The sequence below is a fragment of the Takifugu flavidus genome, chromosome 16, assembly GCF_003711565.1.
Source record: "Takifugu flavidus isolate HTHZ2018 chromosome 16, ASM371156v2, whole genome shotgun sequence".
In the NCBI taxonomy this organism is placed as follows: Eukaryota; Metazoa; Chordata; class Actinopteri; order Tetraodontiformes; family Tetraodontidae; genus Takifugu; species Takifugu flavidus.
In genome coordinates this window covers 4,645,564-4,662,415 of record NC_079535.1, presented here as the reverse complement: position 1 = coordinate 4,662,415, position 16,852 = coordinate 4,645,564, and the positions used below count along the sequence as shown (strand labels likewise).

Here is a 16,852-nt window from a genome sequence, read left to right as displayed (position 1 = left end):
ATCTGGTTTGTACTTGGTGACTCTGGTGTTGACTGAACCAGTTCTGCTGGTGACTCTTCATCGTCTGCAGCTGCAGCTGCTGTTTTCACTTCAGTCACACTGAGGGAGGTTTTTGTACGGCTCTAAATCACTGTGTGAACGTTCCATCACCATGGTGGCCCAGACAGTAATAATCTGCTTCATCTTCAGCCTGAACACCAGTGATGGTTAGAGTGTACTGAGAACCAGATCTGCTGCCACTGAATCGAGACGGCGTTCCTGTGAAGCGACTTGATACAGCATATATCAGAAGTTTAGGAGCCTGTCCAGGTTTCTGAAGGTACCAGCTAAGATTATCTCCAATATTTGAGCTTCCTGTGGCGCTGATGGTCACAGACCCTCCAACACTAACAGACTTGAATTTATCAGCCTGAGTCAGAAAGTTGTTGGCAGAAGATTCTGAAATGACAAACAACAAATGTTAAAAAGAGCAGTTGAAAAGAGCCTGGAGGAGCAGTTATGATGTAAAAATGAAATGATTTCAGCCTCCTTGGAAAGAAGAAGAGGATGAAATCAAACAATGTTGAAAAGTCTCACCCTGACTCAGAAAGATGACAGTCAGAATTATTGACAACATGGTGATGCTGAAGTTTTCAGTGTGAGAGCGTGAAAAGAGTTCAGACTCTCTGTGACATCAGAACTTTAAACTCTGAGGAGCAACCATGCAGAAAAACATGCAAATGTTCTGCAGAAGACAGAAACTCACCTGTTCTAGTGAAACACAGACACACATGAGGAGGAGTCACACTTTTCCCACTGAGAGTTGAATAAAACCTTTTATGAAGTTAATTTTCTGACTACTGTTGCTTTAATTTTCTACTTTCTTTCATTAGTTATTTCTCATTAATGAGTTTATATTCTGATCTGCTGTCAGAGACACAAACATGGAGATTTAATGACTCCACAGCATTAATGTCATTAACATGAACACAGATACAGACCTAAACTATCTACTTGAACTGTTCTTCTATTTATTTTACCACAGATTGGCCATTTTTCATGTGCACATTAATAATCTGGTCAAAAAGCTGAAGGTTTATTTGTTATTCTTTTGTATCCCCATTAGCTGTTACTTATGCAACAGCTTCTCTTCCTGGAGTCCACATTTTAAAAAAAATCACATAAATCCAATTACAATAATATTTACATCATTACATAAATGATAAGAAATTCACTAATTTGATTCAGGCAGGACCGTAAGCAGCCAAACAGCTGACGGTGTTAACAGAATACTTTAATTCACTCAGATAGCTGCACCACGTGGTGAAAAGGCGCGTGAAGTGCAGATCGTTCCTCCCAATGAGGGGCGCGTGGTGACCCAGGAAGAGACGTCAGGAAAACGGGGAAAGTTCCTTGAAGGGACGGAACCAGGAAGACACCGTTGACCCACGTTTAGCACAAAGCCGATGAAAACGAGCAGACGCTGATCGGGAGGCAGCGGCTTTTGAAGGGTGCTGATTGGTAACCAGCTGCAGGTGTGACGGTCACCAGCGAGAGGTGCCCAGGTGAACCCACCACGCCCCTAGTGACAGAACCAGGAAAACAAGACAAACAAAAGGCATCAACACACAGGCCATTTCCCTCTCCACACACTCACACACCCAAACATCACACCTGCCAACAATCACATTTCCAACATGTCAACAACTACAATAAGATATACAAACTTCATAAAAGGCTCTATAAAATAATCTCTTTTCATGCATTAGTTCTTGGTCTTGGAATCATAACTTGGGCCCTCTTCACCTCTCTTGTTTCATGTCTCTTTTGGGAAAAAGTTATTCTTGAGTGAAGGAAAGTCAGTTGTTTTGAAACACAGATATTGCTAAATAAAGTTAGAAGACTTTGTTTTGATCAGTCTTCCACTTTAAGCCAGGTGAGATCAGCATGCATTTGGTCTGTTTCTCCTCCTTGAACACCGGAGAGCAAGACGCGCTGCTCCACTCTGCACCTACTGCAGCTTCTGCAGCTCTTTATGAGCTGCACTCGACCAGATAGACGAGCAGAAATGGAGATGAGAGAGCACCAAAGCTTGAATAACCTGCTAGGTGGTATTAGATGTAAGAAAGGAGGAACATCTTCTCATCATGGATATATTCCTTCCCATTTTTCCTACAATTTTACTTATATGTTTTTGCCATGATTATTTATTGTGAAGGTTAACCCCAAGAAATTAGGAACCTCATTGACTTGGTCAACACAGCTGCCAGTTATGGAGATGCACAATTTAAAATCTTGCCTGAGAGTAAAACTTGATCCACTTTGGTTTTTAACACATTTAAACTTAAATTATTAATGGCTATCCAATCTGCAATAAGTGCTATTTCATTTTGAAGAACATTTAACTCCACACTGCTTGATGATGTATAAACAGCTGAATCATCTTCAAACAGCCAAGCTGGCTTCTCTCCAAGCAAATGGCCTCAGTGGTAAAAATAGAGTAGAGCAGTGGACCGAAGCAACTCCCCTGGGGAACACCATCGTACTGTCTTTACATTAGAAAAACTGCCATTAAAGAGAAGCATTTGGGATCTCTTAGATACTTGGGTCCTCCTCCAATAAGAGTCAAAATATTAGAGCCGCACATGCCTCTAATTTCATTCAGAGCATTTTGTGATCAATCAAATTAAAAGCAGCACTAAAATCACGAAGCACAGCACCTACTATCATTTTCCTGTCAGGATCACTCCACCACTGATCAGTCATCTGCATTAAAGCTGCACAGGTGGAGTTACCCTTCTTGTAAGCATGCTGAAATTCATTAAGTTCATTAATTGACAAATAGAGGGAGATTTGGTTAAACACAACTCGCCCCATCAGTCTGCTCAGAACAGGAAGGATGCTAATAGGAAGGCTATTAGCACCTCTGAACGGCTGCTTCTGTTTTTAGGTAAAGGAATAAGTTTAGCAGCTTTCCACGCTTTAGGGCATATAGGAAGCTCAGATTTAAGATATGACCTATAGGTGAGGCAATAATGCTGGAGACCATCCTCAAATGTTTCCAGTTTATCTCGTTCTGAGGGGTTTTCATTGTTTAAACTTGCAAGAAGTTTCTCTACCTTTCCTAAAGATTCATACAAATGTGTTCCTCAGCTTTTTATAAGTGACATCGCAGATGATTCACTGCTGTCCATCTCATCCATGCGCATTTGCCCACTCCCGTGTGTTTTTATGAGACGAGACGTTTGACAGCACTTGACTGGCAGCAGGCAGATTTGACAGCCGGCATGTGCGGAAAAATCCGCGTATTATTCGTTCACTCGAAAGCATTTTTAACTTTAATACAGTCAAAAACGATAGCTTTCATCACATTTAGCTTACTAATTTTTTTATAAACAAACATAACTCTAACGATCACTTGCATATGAACGTAAACGTCTCAGGCCCAGACAGCTGACATCTCCCCCTCCTTCAGCCTCTCAGTGCAGCCTCCACACCAGCGTGAGCGAGACACACACCTTTATTTCTGCAGATTCGGGCTAATTTTTTAAGTTATGAAACTGATCAGCGAACATCTGATTGACCACATGGTTCTGTGGTGGTGAAATAGTTTTTAGGTCGACGTGAAGAGGGACTAAATAACACGAAGAGACCAAATATACACTGCGCAATGCTGGAGAAGTTCCCATAACACAGAACCTGGTGTTGTCACATCTTTTGTCACTTTAAGTGAGCCATTATTTAAAGTTATAAAGGGTACATTTTATTTCTTATGATCCTAAAGGCAGTTCATTACCGATGAGAGATCGCTACGGGAGAGAAATTAAGACACAAAGCCGTTACGCAAGAAGTGAGCCAGAGTAGGAGAAAAAAAAAGAGACTATATCTGTGTTTTATCATCTGTTCTGATGCTCCTTAGTTTGTCTGAGTGCAGAGCAGACTGTTCACTGACTAACGCTGTCTCATAAAAACACACGGGAGTGGGCAAATGCGCATGGATGAGATGGACAGCAGCGAATCATCTGCGATGTCACTTATAAAAAGCTGAGGAACACATTTGTATGAATCTTTAGGAAAGTTCAAAGATCACGCATCTTTCGCCAGACGAAAAATCTAACACAGATAAAAACGTTGTTATCCATTTATCCAATTTTCCATTAGAGCAACAAAAATCGGAAAAGGAGTCGTTATCCGTGTTTCCATTTCTATCTTAGAGACGAATATTGGAAAATTGCACGGAGTGCGGAACATCCAGCGAGATATAAACGGCACAATTTTGTGGCGAGCTGGGGTTCTAGATTGCGTAAGAACTCAGACATCTGTTAACTTTTACAACAGTTCCTGTGTTGTTGAACATTTCAAGGATGAATGAGTGATCTACTGAGTCAAAAGCCTGAGAGAGGTTCATGAATATGGAGGTAAAATAACTTCTCTCATCCAGGATAGTTAGAATATTGATGATGATCAAACTGGTGGTGGTGAGAAAACTGTGATGTGGCCTAAAACCAGAGTGATACGGATTTAAAATGGAAGGAGTTTGAGTTGATGCTGATTATATGTTCTCTGCATTATTTGTTAAATAACAGTATCATAAATATTCAGAATAAATGAAGCAAAGTTCATCAAATCTGAAAAAAGAAGCAGCACTTGAGTAAATGTAATTACTGATTTAATGGTTAATTATTACTAATAATTTTGCATCAGTTGTAACTTGTAAAATATCATTCATCTATTAATGGTTAAACTGAGTATTTGTGTATTTTTCATGGTTATTTTAAAGCTTTTAAACTGATTTGACTTGTGTTTAAATGACTCTGGTTTGTACTTGGTGACTCTGGTGTTGACTGAACCAGTTCTGCTGGTGACTCTTCATCGTCTGCAGCTGCAGCTGCTGTTTTCACTTCAGTCACACTGAGGGAGGTTTTTGTACGGCTCTAAATCACTGTGTGAATGTATAGTCACCGTGTCCACCCAGACAGTAATAATCTGCTTCATCTTCAGCCTGAACACCAGTGATGGTTAGAGTGTACTGAGAACCAGATCTGCTGCCACTGAATCGAGACGGCGTTCCTGTGAAGCGACTTGATACAGCATATATCAGAAGTTTAGGAGCCTGTCCAGGTTTCTGAAGGTACCAGCTGAGATAGCCGCCAATATTTGAGCTTCCTGTGGCGCTGATGGTCACAGACCCTCCAACACTAACAGACTTGAATTTATCAGCCTGAGTCAGAAAGTTGTTGGCAGAAGATTCTGAAATGACAAACAACAAATGTTAAAAAGAGCAGTTGAAAAGAGCCTGGAGGAGCAGTTATGATGTAAAAATGAAATGATTTCAGCCTCCTTGGAAAGAAGAAGAGGATGAAATCAAACAATGTTGAAAAGTCTCACCCTGACTCAGAAAGATGACAGTCAGAATTATTGACAACATGGTGATGCTGAAGTTTTCAGTGTGAGAGCGTGAAAAGAGTTCAGACTCTCTGTGACATCAGAACTTTAAACTCTGAGGAGCAACCATGCAGAAAAACATGCAAATGTTCTGCAGAAGACAGAAACTCACCTGTTCTAGTGAAACACAGACACGCATGAGGAGGAGTCACACTTTTTCCACTGAGAGTTGAATAAAAACTTTTATTCTGTTAATTTTCTCCTTTCTTTCATTAGTTATTTCTCATTAACGAGTTTATATTCTGACCTGCTGTCAGAGACACAAACATGGAGCTTTGACTCCACTGCATTAATGTCATCAAAAATGTCTCATTATTGCTGTTTTAGGCTCAAATCTGCTTTGTTTCTCATTGTTCCTTATGAAAATGCTGACTCAGCGTGGGTTCCATCTGTTAGAATGACATGATGTGATCAGTCACGTATGCCAGAAACTTGCTATTTTATCTTCATTGTCACTGAGTCCACAACAGTCACAAGAAACAAGGATATCAGGAGAAGCACCAATGAATGTCACCCTTCATGAAGGAACCTGGGTGGTGTATTTGGACTTTTTCACGAGATTAATCTTGTTCTTCTATAACATGCAAATTTCTCATGATTACATCAGCAGGTTCTGGCTGTTGATGAGAAATGTTTGACTCCGACTCACTCTGGTTGTTTTGGATCAGTGCACTGCAACATGCAGTTTATAGTTTAGATGCTGTAATTGGACCAGCATGAAATCTATAACAGAGAATAAAGAAGAGTTGATCCCTTGTAGTGGGCTCAAGTATCTTCGCTTGTTCCCTGTTCAACTGAAATGTCAATATCTTTGCACATGGACAATGGATCACTATAGTTCATGGGAACTTCCTTCAATTGTCTAACATCATTTCAGGAACCACATTATCAGACTAAGGCTCAGTCAGGGACAAAATAAGAGACTTTGATGCAGCAACAGGCCCATAACAACCCTTCCATTCCTGGAAAAGATCAATGAAAGAGCTGTGTTTTTCAACTGATCCACTCCATCATGCTTAAAAACATTTTTAAAATATATTTTCAGTCTGGATTTCCCCCAGACCACAGCACTGAGCTGCACCTGTTAAAGCCTTGACCGACATAGATGTCAAGAGTGATGCATCTAAAACTGCTGTCCTGGTTTTGCTGGACCTCAGTGCTGCATTTGACACAGCTGGAAAAAGTGGCTGGGATGTACTGGTTCTGGACTCAATTGGTTCAAATCTTACTTCCAACACAGGGACACTTTGTCTCAGTTGGTCACTAGAAGTCAGAGTGAACAAAGATCACATGTGGGGTTCCTCAGGGATCCATTCTCGGGCCTCTTCACTGTCTTCAAGCTGCATCTTGCTCAGCTATTAGGAAATCACATCTGTTACTGTTTTCATCCAGATGACACACAACTTTATATTTAAATTCATTAAGTTCCTACAGTCCCTTAGTTGCTCCCAGTAAGTGTATTTAACAACTCAGTTAGTGAGTTAGTGTTAAAACTTTCTCCAGCTCAATGCTGAAGAACAGAAATGATTGTATTTGGCCTCAAGAATGAAAGGTCAAAGATCAGAGCTCCCTTGACTTGATGCAGCTTCTTCTCAGCCTGTTACCACCTAAAGAACACTGGTAGATTTAAGGGTTTTCTGCCTGGAGAAGACACAGAGAAACTTGTTCATGTTGTCATTTTCAGCAGGTTAGATTATTGTGATGGAATCTTCACACTTGGAATATGATTGTTTATGAATTTGGCTGCACAAATAAACTTGTCAGGATTCTTTTGATAATCCGATCAAACAGTGTTTGAGCCAGTTTGTGTGATTAAAGTAGTTGTCAGTGATGTTTCTGTCAGTTGTGTGTTCACTGGTCTGTGTCAGAGTCTCTTCCTCTTCAGCAGCTGCTGGAACATCTCAGTGTCTCTGCTCTCTGACTGAGGGAGGTTTTTGTTCCACTCTAAATCACTGTGTCAACACTGGGCCACTGTGAAGACTCTGACAGTAATAAACTGCTTCATCTTGAGTCTGAACTCCACTGATGGTCAAAGTGAAGTCGGTGCTGCTGCCACTGCCACTAAACCGAGCTGCTGTTCCTGAATGATTATTTATTATGTGTTTTACTAGCAGCTGGGGAGGCTGTCCAGGTTTCTGCTGATACCAGGACATACAATCACTAACTGATTGTCCATTATAACAGCTGCTGTAAACAGCAGGGTTTGTTTTACAGGTGAGAGCGACAGTGGATCCTGGAGTAGATGTGATCACTGCAGGCTGAGTCACAGTCACCTGACCGCTGCATCCTGCAGACAAAAACACATCATTTATCAGCAGAAAGAGAGGAGAGAAAAGACACAAGGACATCTTTGAGGTTGTGAGGGAACAAACCTGTAAAAGAGCAGCAGGTCAGCGTCCAGATGAGGATGGTGATGAGAGTCATGCTGCTTGTGCTTTCTGCTGTGTTGACTGACAGATCTGAGTCCTGCAGTGTTGAACTAACACCACTATAAACCTTCTCAGATCAGCTGATGATGCAAAGCCTCCTCTCTATGGAAATGACGTCTCTGCTCTCAACACACTGAAGGCACGAGCAGACAAAATCAACACAAAACACAGCTTGGATTAAAAGCAACTTTCTTCTTCATGGAACTGAAGAAAAGATTTGACAAATACAGCTGAGCATCAACAACAGATGCTGATGTGAGAATGTTTGCATTTTTAAACTGGATTCAGCAGTTTTAGCTTTAAAATGACAATTTCTTGGAAACTTTTGGAGCTGAATTTGTAAAATGTTATTCATTTTAAATAACTTGAAATTGCATTTTTTAAAGCATAAATTAAAATGTAGAATGAGAATATTGTAACTGATCCACATTAGTTTTGATCCTGTAAAGAGACTGATGTGTAAAAGTGATCAAATCATTCAAATTCAAAGAGAAATTTCACTTTAAATCTATTGAAAGTGTTGGTGCATTAAATCAGCTGGTAATAATCCATTTTTGAGAGAAAAAGATGTGAATTTTCAGTGGGTAGCTGCTTGTTGACAGTGCAGGAGGTTTTTGTACGACCACTTGATGAGTTTGTATCACTGTGGTCACGTTTGGTGGAGGAACCAAACTCATCGTTGACTGTAAGTAACAGATTTTTATTTGAAATTTTTCACTTTTACATTTTTATCAATTTTGAAGGAGACCTTAGCATTTGTCTCTTTTTAATTGTTATTATTTGATACAATCTGAGTCACAACTTTATAAACATCATCATTAATTAAAGATTATATTAAATAGTTTCTTTATAAACTGAAAATAAATAACTGGCTTCTCAATTAAATGTTAATTGTTTTAAATTTTCTGTGGACATGTAACATTTGTAGTTAATTAGACTCAACTTTCATTGCTCAAAACCTTCCTTGAGTAGTTTAATCTCTTTATTATTTGGTCATTTTCAACATTCCGACTGTTTAACAATGTAAAAACTGATTTTATTAGATTTTATCCGTAAATGCAACATTTCTTTGCGTGGACGCTTCATTTATTTTCTCTGTGGTGAAAAGGAAGTGAAACAGACAGATGCCACAGATGTGAAGTGTGTTCTCACCAGTGTTTCACCTGTGTCACGTTAAACTCTCGACTGTATATAAAGAAGTTAAAGAGAAGAAAATCGTCACGCTGTCCAACATTGTCCAAACATGTCAAAATGTCCTCAGTCATCACCAGCTAACGGCTCAGTCAGATTTGATGGTGTCCAAACCTTCACGTCTTTCTGGTCTCTCCTCCAGCGGGTGTGGTGCGTCCCACCCTGACCGTCCTCCCCCCCTCCCCAGAGGAGCTGCAGCAGGGCAGTGCCACACTGGTGTGTCTGGCCAGCGGGGGCTCCCCCTCACAGTGGAAGCTGAGCTGGAAGGTGGGGGGCGGCAGCAGCACCACATCGGCCTCACACAGCCTGGAGGTCCTGGGGAGTGACGGCCGCTTCAGCTGGAGCAGCACCCTGAACCTCCCTGCAGACCAGTGGAAGAAGGTGGACTCAGTGACCTGTGAGGCCAATCTGAGTGGACAGAGCTCTGTCACTCAAAGCCTGGACCCTCACAGCTGCTCAGTCTAGAGGTTCAGCAACACTTCCTGTCTGGAAACCGTGCTGCTTCTGTCCTCAACATCTTGATGGAGCGACACATCTTTTCTGCTCACATATCCTCCTGCATGAGCGTGACTCTGCTTTCATCTGGACATTTCTCTAACTCACCTCACGCATTTTCTGTCCTCAGATGTGAATTTAAAGTCACAAAATAAACATTTCAATCATTTCAGCCAACATCTCTGTGTTTGTTGTGATTATTGATGAGAAAATCTGATCATCATCATTGACTGCAGTTTGGTCTTTAGTTTTATTTGTTTTTGAAAGGAAAAAGTGGGAAGAACTCAGACAATCATATTTGAATAAGAGGTGAAATATCAGTGTAAAAATACAATAAATCAAGCAGAAGAGATGGTTTCAGCTTGTTGTAAATTCATTTTTTTAGATGAATATGAACATGAATGTGTTTCAGGGCCGGTATCAATCAATCTTAATATAGCGTCTGTTACAAGCAAATTTTTTCTAGGTGCTTTACAAAATCCCAGGGCCTGACCCCCAACAAGCAACAGTGGCAACGACCCTTTAACAGGAAGAAACCTTGAGCAGGACCAGGCTCATGGAGGAGGACCCTCCTGCTGATGGCCATGAGGTATGAGTTCATTCCTTTATGTTCTCTGTATTATTTGTTAGTATCATAAATATTCAGAATGAATCAAACAAAGTTCATCAAATCTGCACATAGAAACAGCACTTGAGTAAATGTAATTACTGATTTAATGGTTAATTAGTACTAATAATTTTGTGTCCATTGTAACTTGTAATATATCATTCATCTATTAACAGTTAAACTAAGTATTTGTGTATTTTTCATGGTTATTTTAAAGCTTTTAAACTTGATTTGACTTGTGTTTAAATGAATCTGGTTTGTACTTGGTGACTCTGGTGTTGACTGAACCAGTTCTGCTGGTGACTCTTCATCGTCTGCAGCTGCAGCTGCTGTTTTCACTTCAGTCACACTGAGGGAGGTTTTTGTACGGCTCTAAATCACTATGTGAATGTATAGTCATAATGGTAGCCCAGACAGTAATAATCTGCTTCATCTTCAGCCTGAACACCAGTGATGGTTAGAGTGTACTGAGAACCAGATCTGCTGCCACTGAATCGAGACGGCGTTCCTGTGTTGAGACTTGATACATAATATATCAGAGGTTTAGGAGCCTGTCCAGGTTTCTGAAGGTACCAGCTGAGATAGCTGCCAATATTTGAGCTTCCTGTGGCGCTGATGGTCACAGACCCTCCAACACTAACAGACTTGAATTTTCAGCCTGAGTCAGAAAGTTGTTGGCAGAAGATTCTGAAATGACAAACAACAAATGTTAAAAAGAGCAGTTGAAAAGAGCCTGGAGGAGAAGTTATGATGTAAAATGAAATGATTTCAGCCTCCTTGGAAAGAAGAAGAGGATGAAATCAAACAATGTTGAAAAGTCTCACCCTGACTCAGAAAGATGACAGTCAGAATTATTGACAACATGGTGATGCTGAAGTTTTCAGTGTGAGAGCGTGAAAAGAGTTCAGACTCTCTGTGACATCAGAACTTTAAACTCTGAGGAGCAACCATGCAGAAAAACATGCAAATGTTCTGCAGAAGACAGAAACTCACCTGTTCTAGTGAAACACAGACACACATGAGGAGGAGTCACACTTTTTCCACTGAGAGTTGAATAAAAACTTTTATTCTGTTAATTTTCTCCTTTCTTTCATTAATTATTTCTCATTAACAAGTTTATATTCTGACCTGCTGTCAGAGACACAAACATGGAGCTTTGACTCCACTGCATTAATGTCATCAAAAATTTCTCATTATTGCTATTTGAGGCTCAAATCTGCTTTGTTTCTCATTGTGTTCCTTATGAAAATGCTGACTCAGCGTGGGTTCCATCTGTTAGAATGACATGACGTGATCAGTCACGTGTGCCAGAAACTTGCTATTTTATCTTCATTGTCACTGAGTCCACAACAGTCACAAGAAACAAGGATATCAGGAGAAGCACCGATGAATGTCACACTTCATGAAGGAACCTGGGTGGTGCATTTGGACTTTTTCACGAGATTAATCTTGTTCTTCTATAAACATGCAAATTTCTCATGATTACATCAGCAGGTTCTGGCTGTTGATGAGAAATGTTTGACTCCGACTCACTCTGGTTGTTTTGGATCAGTGCAACATGCAGTTTATAGTTTAGATGCTGTAATTGGACCAGCATGAAATCTATAACAGAGAATAAAGAAGAGTTGATCCCTTGTAGTGGGCTCAAATATCTTCGCTTGTTCCCTGTTCAACTGAAATGTCAATGTCTTTGCACATGGACAATGGATCACTATAGTTCATGGGAACTGCCTCCAATTGTCTAACATTGTTTCAGGAACCACATTATCAGAGTAAGGCTCAGTCAGGGACAAAATAAGAGACTTTGATGCAGCAACAGGCCCATAACAACCCTTCCATTCCTGGAAAAGATCAATGAAAGATCTGTTTTTCAACTGATCCACTCCTTCATGCTTAAAAACATTTTTAAAATATATTTTCAGTCTGGATTTCCCCCAGACCACAGCACTGAGACTGCACCTGTTAAAGCCTTGACCGACATAGATGTCAAGAGTGATGCATCTAAAACTGCTGTCCTGGTTTTGCTGGACCTCAGTGCTGCATTTGACACAGCTGGAAAAAGTGGCTGGGATGTACTGGTTCTGGACTCAGTTGGTTCAAATCTTACTTCCAACACAGGGACACTTTGTCTCAGTTGGTCACTAGAAGTCAGAATGAACAAAGATCACATGTGGGGTTCCTCAGGGATCCATTCTCGGGCCTCTTCACTGTCTTCAAGCTGCATCTTGCTCAGCTATTAGGAAATCACATCTGTTACTGTTTTCATGCAGATGACACACAACTTTATATTTAAATTCATTAAGTTCCTACAGTCCCTTAGTTGCTCCCAGTAAGTGTATTTAACAACTCAGTTAGTGAGTTAGTGTTAAAACTTTCTCCAGCTCAATGCTGAAGAACAGAAATGATTGTATTTGGCCTCAAGAATGAAAGGTCAAAGATCAGAGCTCCCCTTGACTTGATGCAGCTTCTATCTCAGCCTGTTACCACCTAAAGAACACTGGTAGATTTAAGGGTTCTCTGCCTGGAGAAGACACAGAGAAACTTGTTCATGTTGTCATTTTCAGCTGGTTAGATTGTTTTGATGGGATCTTCACACTTGGAATATGATTATTTATGAACTTGGCTGCACAAATAAACTTGTCAGGATTCTATTGATAATCCAATCAAACAGTGTTTGAGCCAGTTTGTGTGATTAAAGTAGTTGTCAGTGATGTTTCTGTCAGTTGTGTGTTCACTGGTCTGTGTCAGAGTCTCTTCCTCTTCAGCAGCTGCTGGAACATCTCAGTGTCTCTGCTCTCTGACTGAGGGAGGTTTTTGTTCCACTCTAAATCACTGTGTCAACACTGGGCCACTGTGATAACTCTGACAGTAATAAACTGCTTCATCTTGAGTCTGAACTCCACTGATGGTCAAAGTGAAGTCGGTGCTGCTGCCACTGCCACTAAACCGAGCTGCTGTTCCTGAATGATTTATTCTGACATGTCTTACTAGCAGCTGTGGAGGCTGTCCAGGTTTCTGCTGATACCAGAACATACAATCACTATTTGATTGTCCATTATAACAGCGGCTGTGAACAGCAGGGTTTGTTTTACAGGTGAGAGCGACAGTGGATCCTGGAGTAGATGTGATCACTGCAGGCTGAGTCACAGTCACCTGACCGCTGCATCCTGCAGACAAAAACCACATCATTTATCAGCAGAAAGAGAGGAGAGAAAAGACACAAGGACATCTTTGAGGTTGTGAGGGAACAAACCTGTAAAAGAGCAGCAGGTCAGCGTCCAGATGAGGATGGTGATGAGAGTCATGCTGCTTGTGCTTTCTGCTGTGTTGACTGACAGATCTGAGTCCTGCAGTGTTGAACTAAACCACTATAAACCTTCTCCTTCTCAGATCAGCTGATGATGCAAAGCCTCCTCTCTATGGAAATGACGTCTCTGCTCTCAACACACTGAAGGCATGAGCAGACAAAATCAACACAAACACAGCTTGGATTAAAAGCAACTTTCTTCTTCATGGAACTGAAGAAAAGATTTGACAAATACAGCTGAGCATCAACAACAGATGCTGATGTGAGAATGTTTGCATTTTTAAACTGGATTCAGCAGTTTGAGCTTTAAAATGACAATTTCTTGGCCACTTTTGGAGCTGACTTTGTAAAATGTTATTCATTTGAAATGACTTGAAATTGCATTTTCTTAAAGCATAAATTAAAATGTAGAATGAGAATATTGCAACTGATCCACATCAGTTTTGATCATATAAAGAGACTGATGTGTAAAAGTGATCAAATCGTTCAAATTCAAAGAGAAATTTCAGTTTAAAGCTATTGAAAATGTTGGTGCATTAAATCAACCGGTAATAATCCATTTTTGAGAGAAAAAGATGTGAATTTTCAGTGGGTAGCTGCTTGTTGACAGTGCAGGAGGTTTTTGTACGACCACTTGATGAGTTTGTATCACTGTGGTTGACGTTTGGTGGAGGAACCAAACTCATCGTTGACTGTAAGTAACAGATTTTTATTTGAAAATGTTTCACTTTCACATTTTTATCAATTTTGAAGGAGACCTTAGCATTTGTCTCTTTTTAATTGTTATTATTTGATACAATCTGAGTCACAACTTTAAACATCATCATTAATTAAAGATTATATTAATTTTTTTCTTTATAAACTGAAAATAAATAACTTGCTTCTCAATTATAATGTTAATTGTTTTAAATTTTCTGTGGACATGTAACATTTGTAGTTAATTAGACTCAACTTTCATTGCTCAAAACCTTCCTTTAGCAGTTTAATCTCATTATTGTTTAGTCATTTTCAACATTCCGACTGTTTAACAATGTAAAAACTGATTTTATTAGATTTTATCCATAAATGCAACTTTTCTTTGCGTGGACGCTTCATTTATTTTCTCTGTGGTGAAAAGGAAGTGAAACAGACAGATGCCACAGATGTGAAGTGTGTTCTCACCAGTGTTTCACCTGTGTCACGTTAAACTCTCGATTGTATATAAAGAAGTTAAAGAGAAGAAAATCGTCACGCTGTCCAACATTGTCCAAACATGTCAAAATGTCCTCAGTCATCACCAGCTAACGGCTCAGTCAGATTTGATGGTGTCCAAACCTTCACGTCTTTCTGGTCTCTCCTCCAGCGGGTGTGGTGCGTCCCCCCTGACCGTCCTCCCCCCCTCCCCAGAGGAGCTGCAGCAGGGCAGTGCCACACTGGTGTGTCTGGCCAGCGGGGGCTCCCCCTCACAGTGGAAGCTGAGCTGGAAGGTGGGGGGCGGCAGCAGCACCACATCGGCCTCACACAGCCTGGAGGTCCTGGGGAGTGACGGCCGCTTCAGCTGGAGCAGCACCCTGAACCTCCCTGCAGACCAGTGGAAGAAGGTGGACTCAGTGACCTGTGAGGCCAGTCTGAGTGGACAGAGCTCTGTCACTCAAACCCTGGACCCTCACAGCTGCTCAGTCTAGAGGTTCAGCAACACTTCCTGTCTGGAAACCGTGCTGCTTCTGTCCTCAACATCTTGATGGAGCGACACATCTTTTCTGCTCACATATTCCTGCATGAGCGTGACTCTGCTTTCATCTGGACATTTCTCTAACTCACCTCACTCATTTTCTGTCCTCAGATGTGAATTTAAAGTCACAAAATAAACATTTCAATCATTTCAGCCAACATCTCTGTGTTTGTTGTGATTATTGATGAGAAAATCTGATCATCATCATCATCATCATTTACTGTCATTTTTTCTTTAGTTTCTTGGTTTTTGAAAGGAAAAAGTGGGAAGAATTCAACAATCATAGTTGAATAAGAGGTGAAATATCAGTGTAAAATTACAATTAAACAAGCAGAAGAGATGGTTTCAGCTTGTTGTAAATTGATTTATTTAGATCAGGGGTCGGCAACCTGCGACTCTTTCATCATTATGTTGCAGCTCTGAATGGCTTGGGAAAATTAATTCAAAAGTGTTTTTACCTTCTTTCTTCAGACCTTGTGCAGTTTCGGTGATCAGCATTCGCCTTCTTCAGAGACGTTTGACAGCACTTGACTGGCAGCAGGCAGATTTGACAGCCGGCATGTGCGGAAAAATCCGCGTATTATTTGTTCACTCGAAAGCATTTTTAACTTTAATACAGTCAAAAACGATAGCTTTCATCACATTTAGCTTACTAATTTTTTATAAACAAACATAACTCTAACGATCACTTGCATATGAACGTAAACGTCTCAGGCCCAGACAGCTGACATCTCCCCCTCCTTCCGCCTCTCAGTGCAGCCTCCACACCAGCGTGAGCGAGACACACACCTTTATTTCTGCAGATTCGGGCTAATTTTTTAAGTTATGAAACTGATCAGCGAACATCTGATTGACCACATGGTTCTGTGGTGGTGAAATAGTTTTTAGGTCGACGTGAAGAGGGACTAAATAACACGAAGAGACCAAACATACACTGCGCAATGCTGGAGAAGTTCCCATAACACAGAACCTGGTGTTGTCACATCTTTTGCCACTTTAAGCGAGCCATTATTTAAAGTTATAAAGGGTACATTTTATTTCTTATGATCCTAAAGGCAGTTCATTGAGACCGATGAGAGATCGCTACGGGAGAGAAATTAATACACAAAGCCGTTACGCAAGAAGTGAGCCAGAGTAGGAGAAAAAAGAGACTATATCTGTGTTTTATCATCTGTTCTGATGCTCCTTAGTTTGTCTGAGTGCAGAGCAGACTGTTCACTGACTAACACTGTCTCATAAAAACACACGGGAGTGCGCAAATGCGCATGGATGAGATGGACAGCAGCGAATCATCTGCGATGCCACTTATAAAAAGCTGAGGAACACATTTGTATGAATCTTTAGGAAAGTTCAAAGATCACGCATCTTTCGCCAGACGAAAAATCTAACACAGATAAAACCGTTGTTATCCATTTATCCAATTTTGCATTAGAGCAACAAAAATCGGAAAAGGAGTCGTTATCCGTGTTTCCATTTCTATCTAGAGACGAATATTGGAAAATTGCACGGAGTGCGGAACGTGCAGCGAGATAAAAACGGCACAATTTTGTGGCGAGCTGGGTTGTAGACTGCGTAAGAACTCAGACATCTGTTGACTTTAACAATAGTTCCTTTGTGCCCTTCCCTTCTGCTTGATTTCAGGAATTGCCACTTCATTAAACTCAGAATGGAAGATACACGAACGAAGG

General features: G+C 40.6%; 1 long non-coding RNA gene and 1 gene segment (V, D, J or C); both read left to right on the top strand.

Moving 5' to 3' along the window:
- LOC130512947 (Ig kappa chain V region Mem5-like) overlaps positions 1–9,716 on the top strand; it is a 62,870-nt gene extending 53,154 nt beyond the window's left edge. Inside the window, 1 exon segment of the V gene segment in view lies at positions 9,187–9,716. Coding sequence covers positions 9,187–9,509 — 323 coding nt within the window.
- Positions 9,717–13,722: 4,006 nt separating this feature from the next.
- LOC130512963 (uncharacterized) lies at positions 13,723–15,322 on the top strand. Its single transcript, XR_008946563.1, has 2 exons — positions 13,723–14,147; positions 14,796–15,322. It is a non-coding gene; the product is annotated as an uncharacterized LOC130512963 (long non-coding RNA).
- Positions 15,323–16,852: the final 1,530 nt, after the last annotated feature.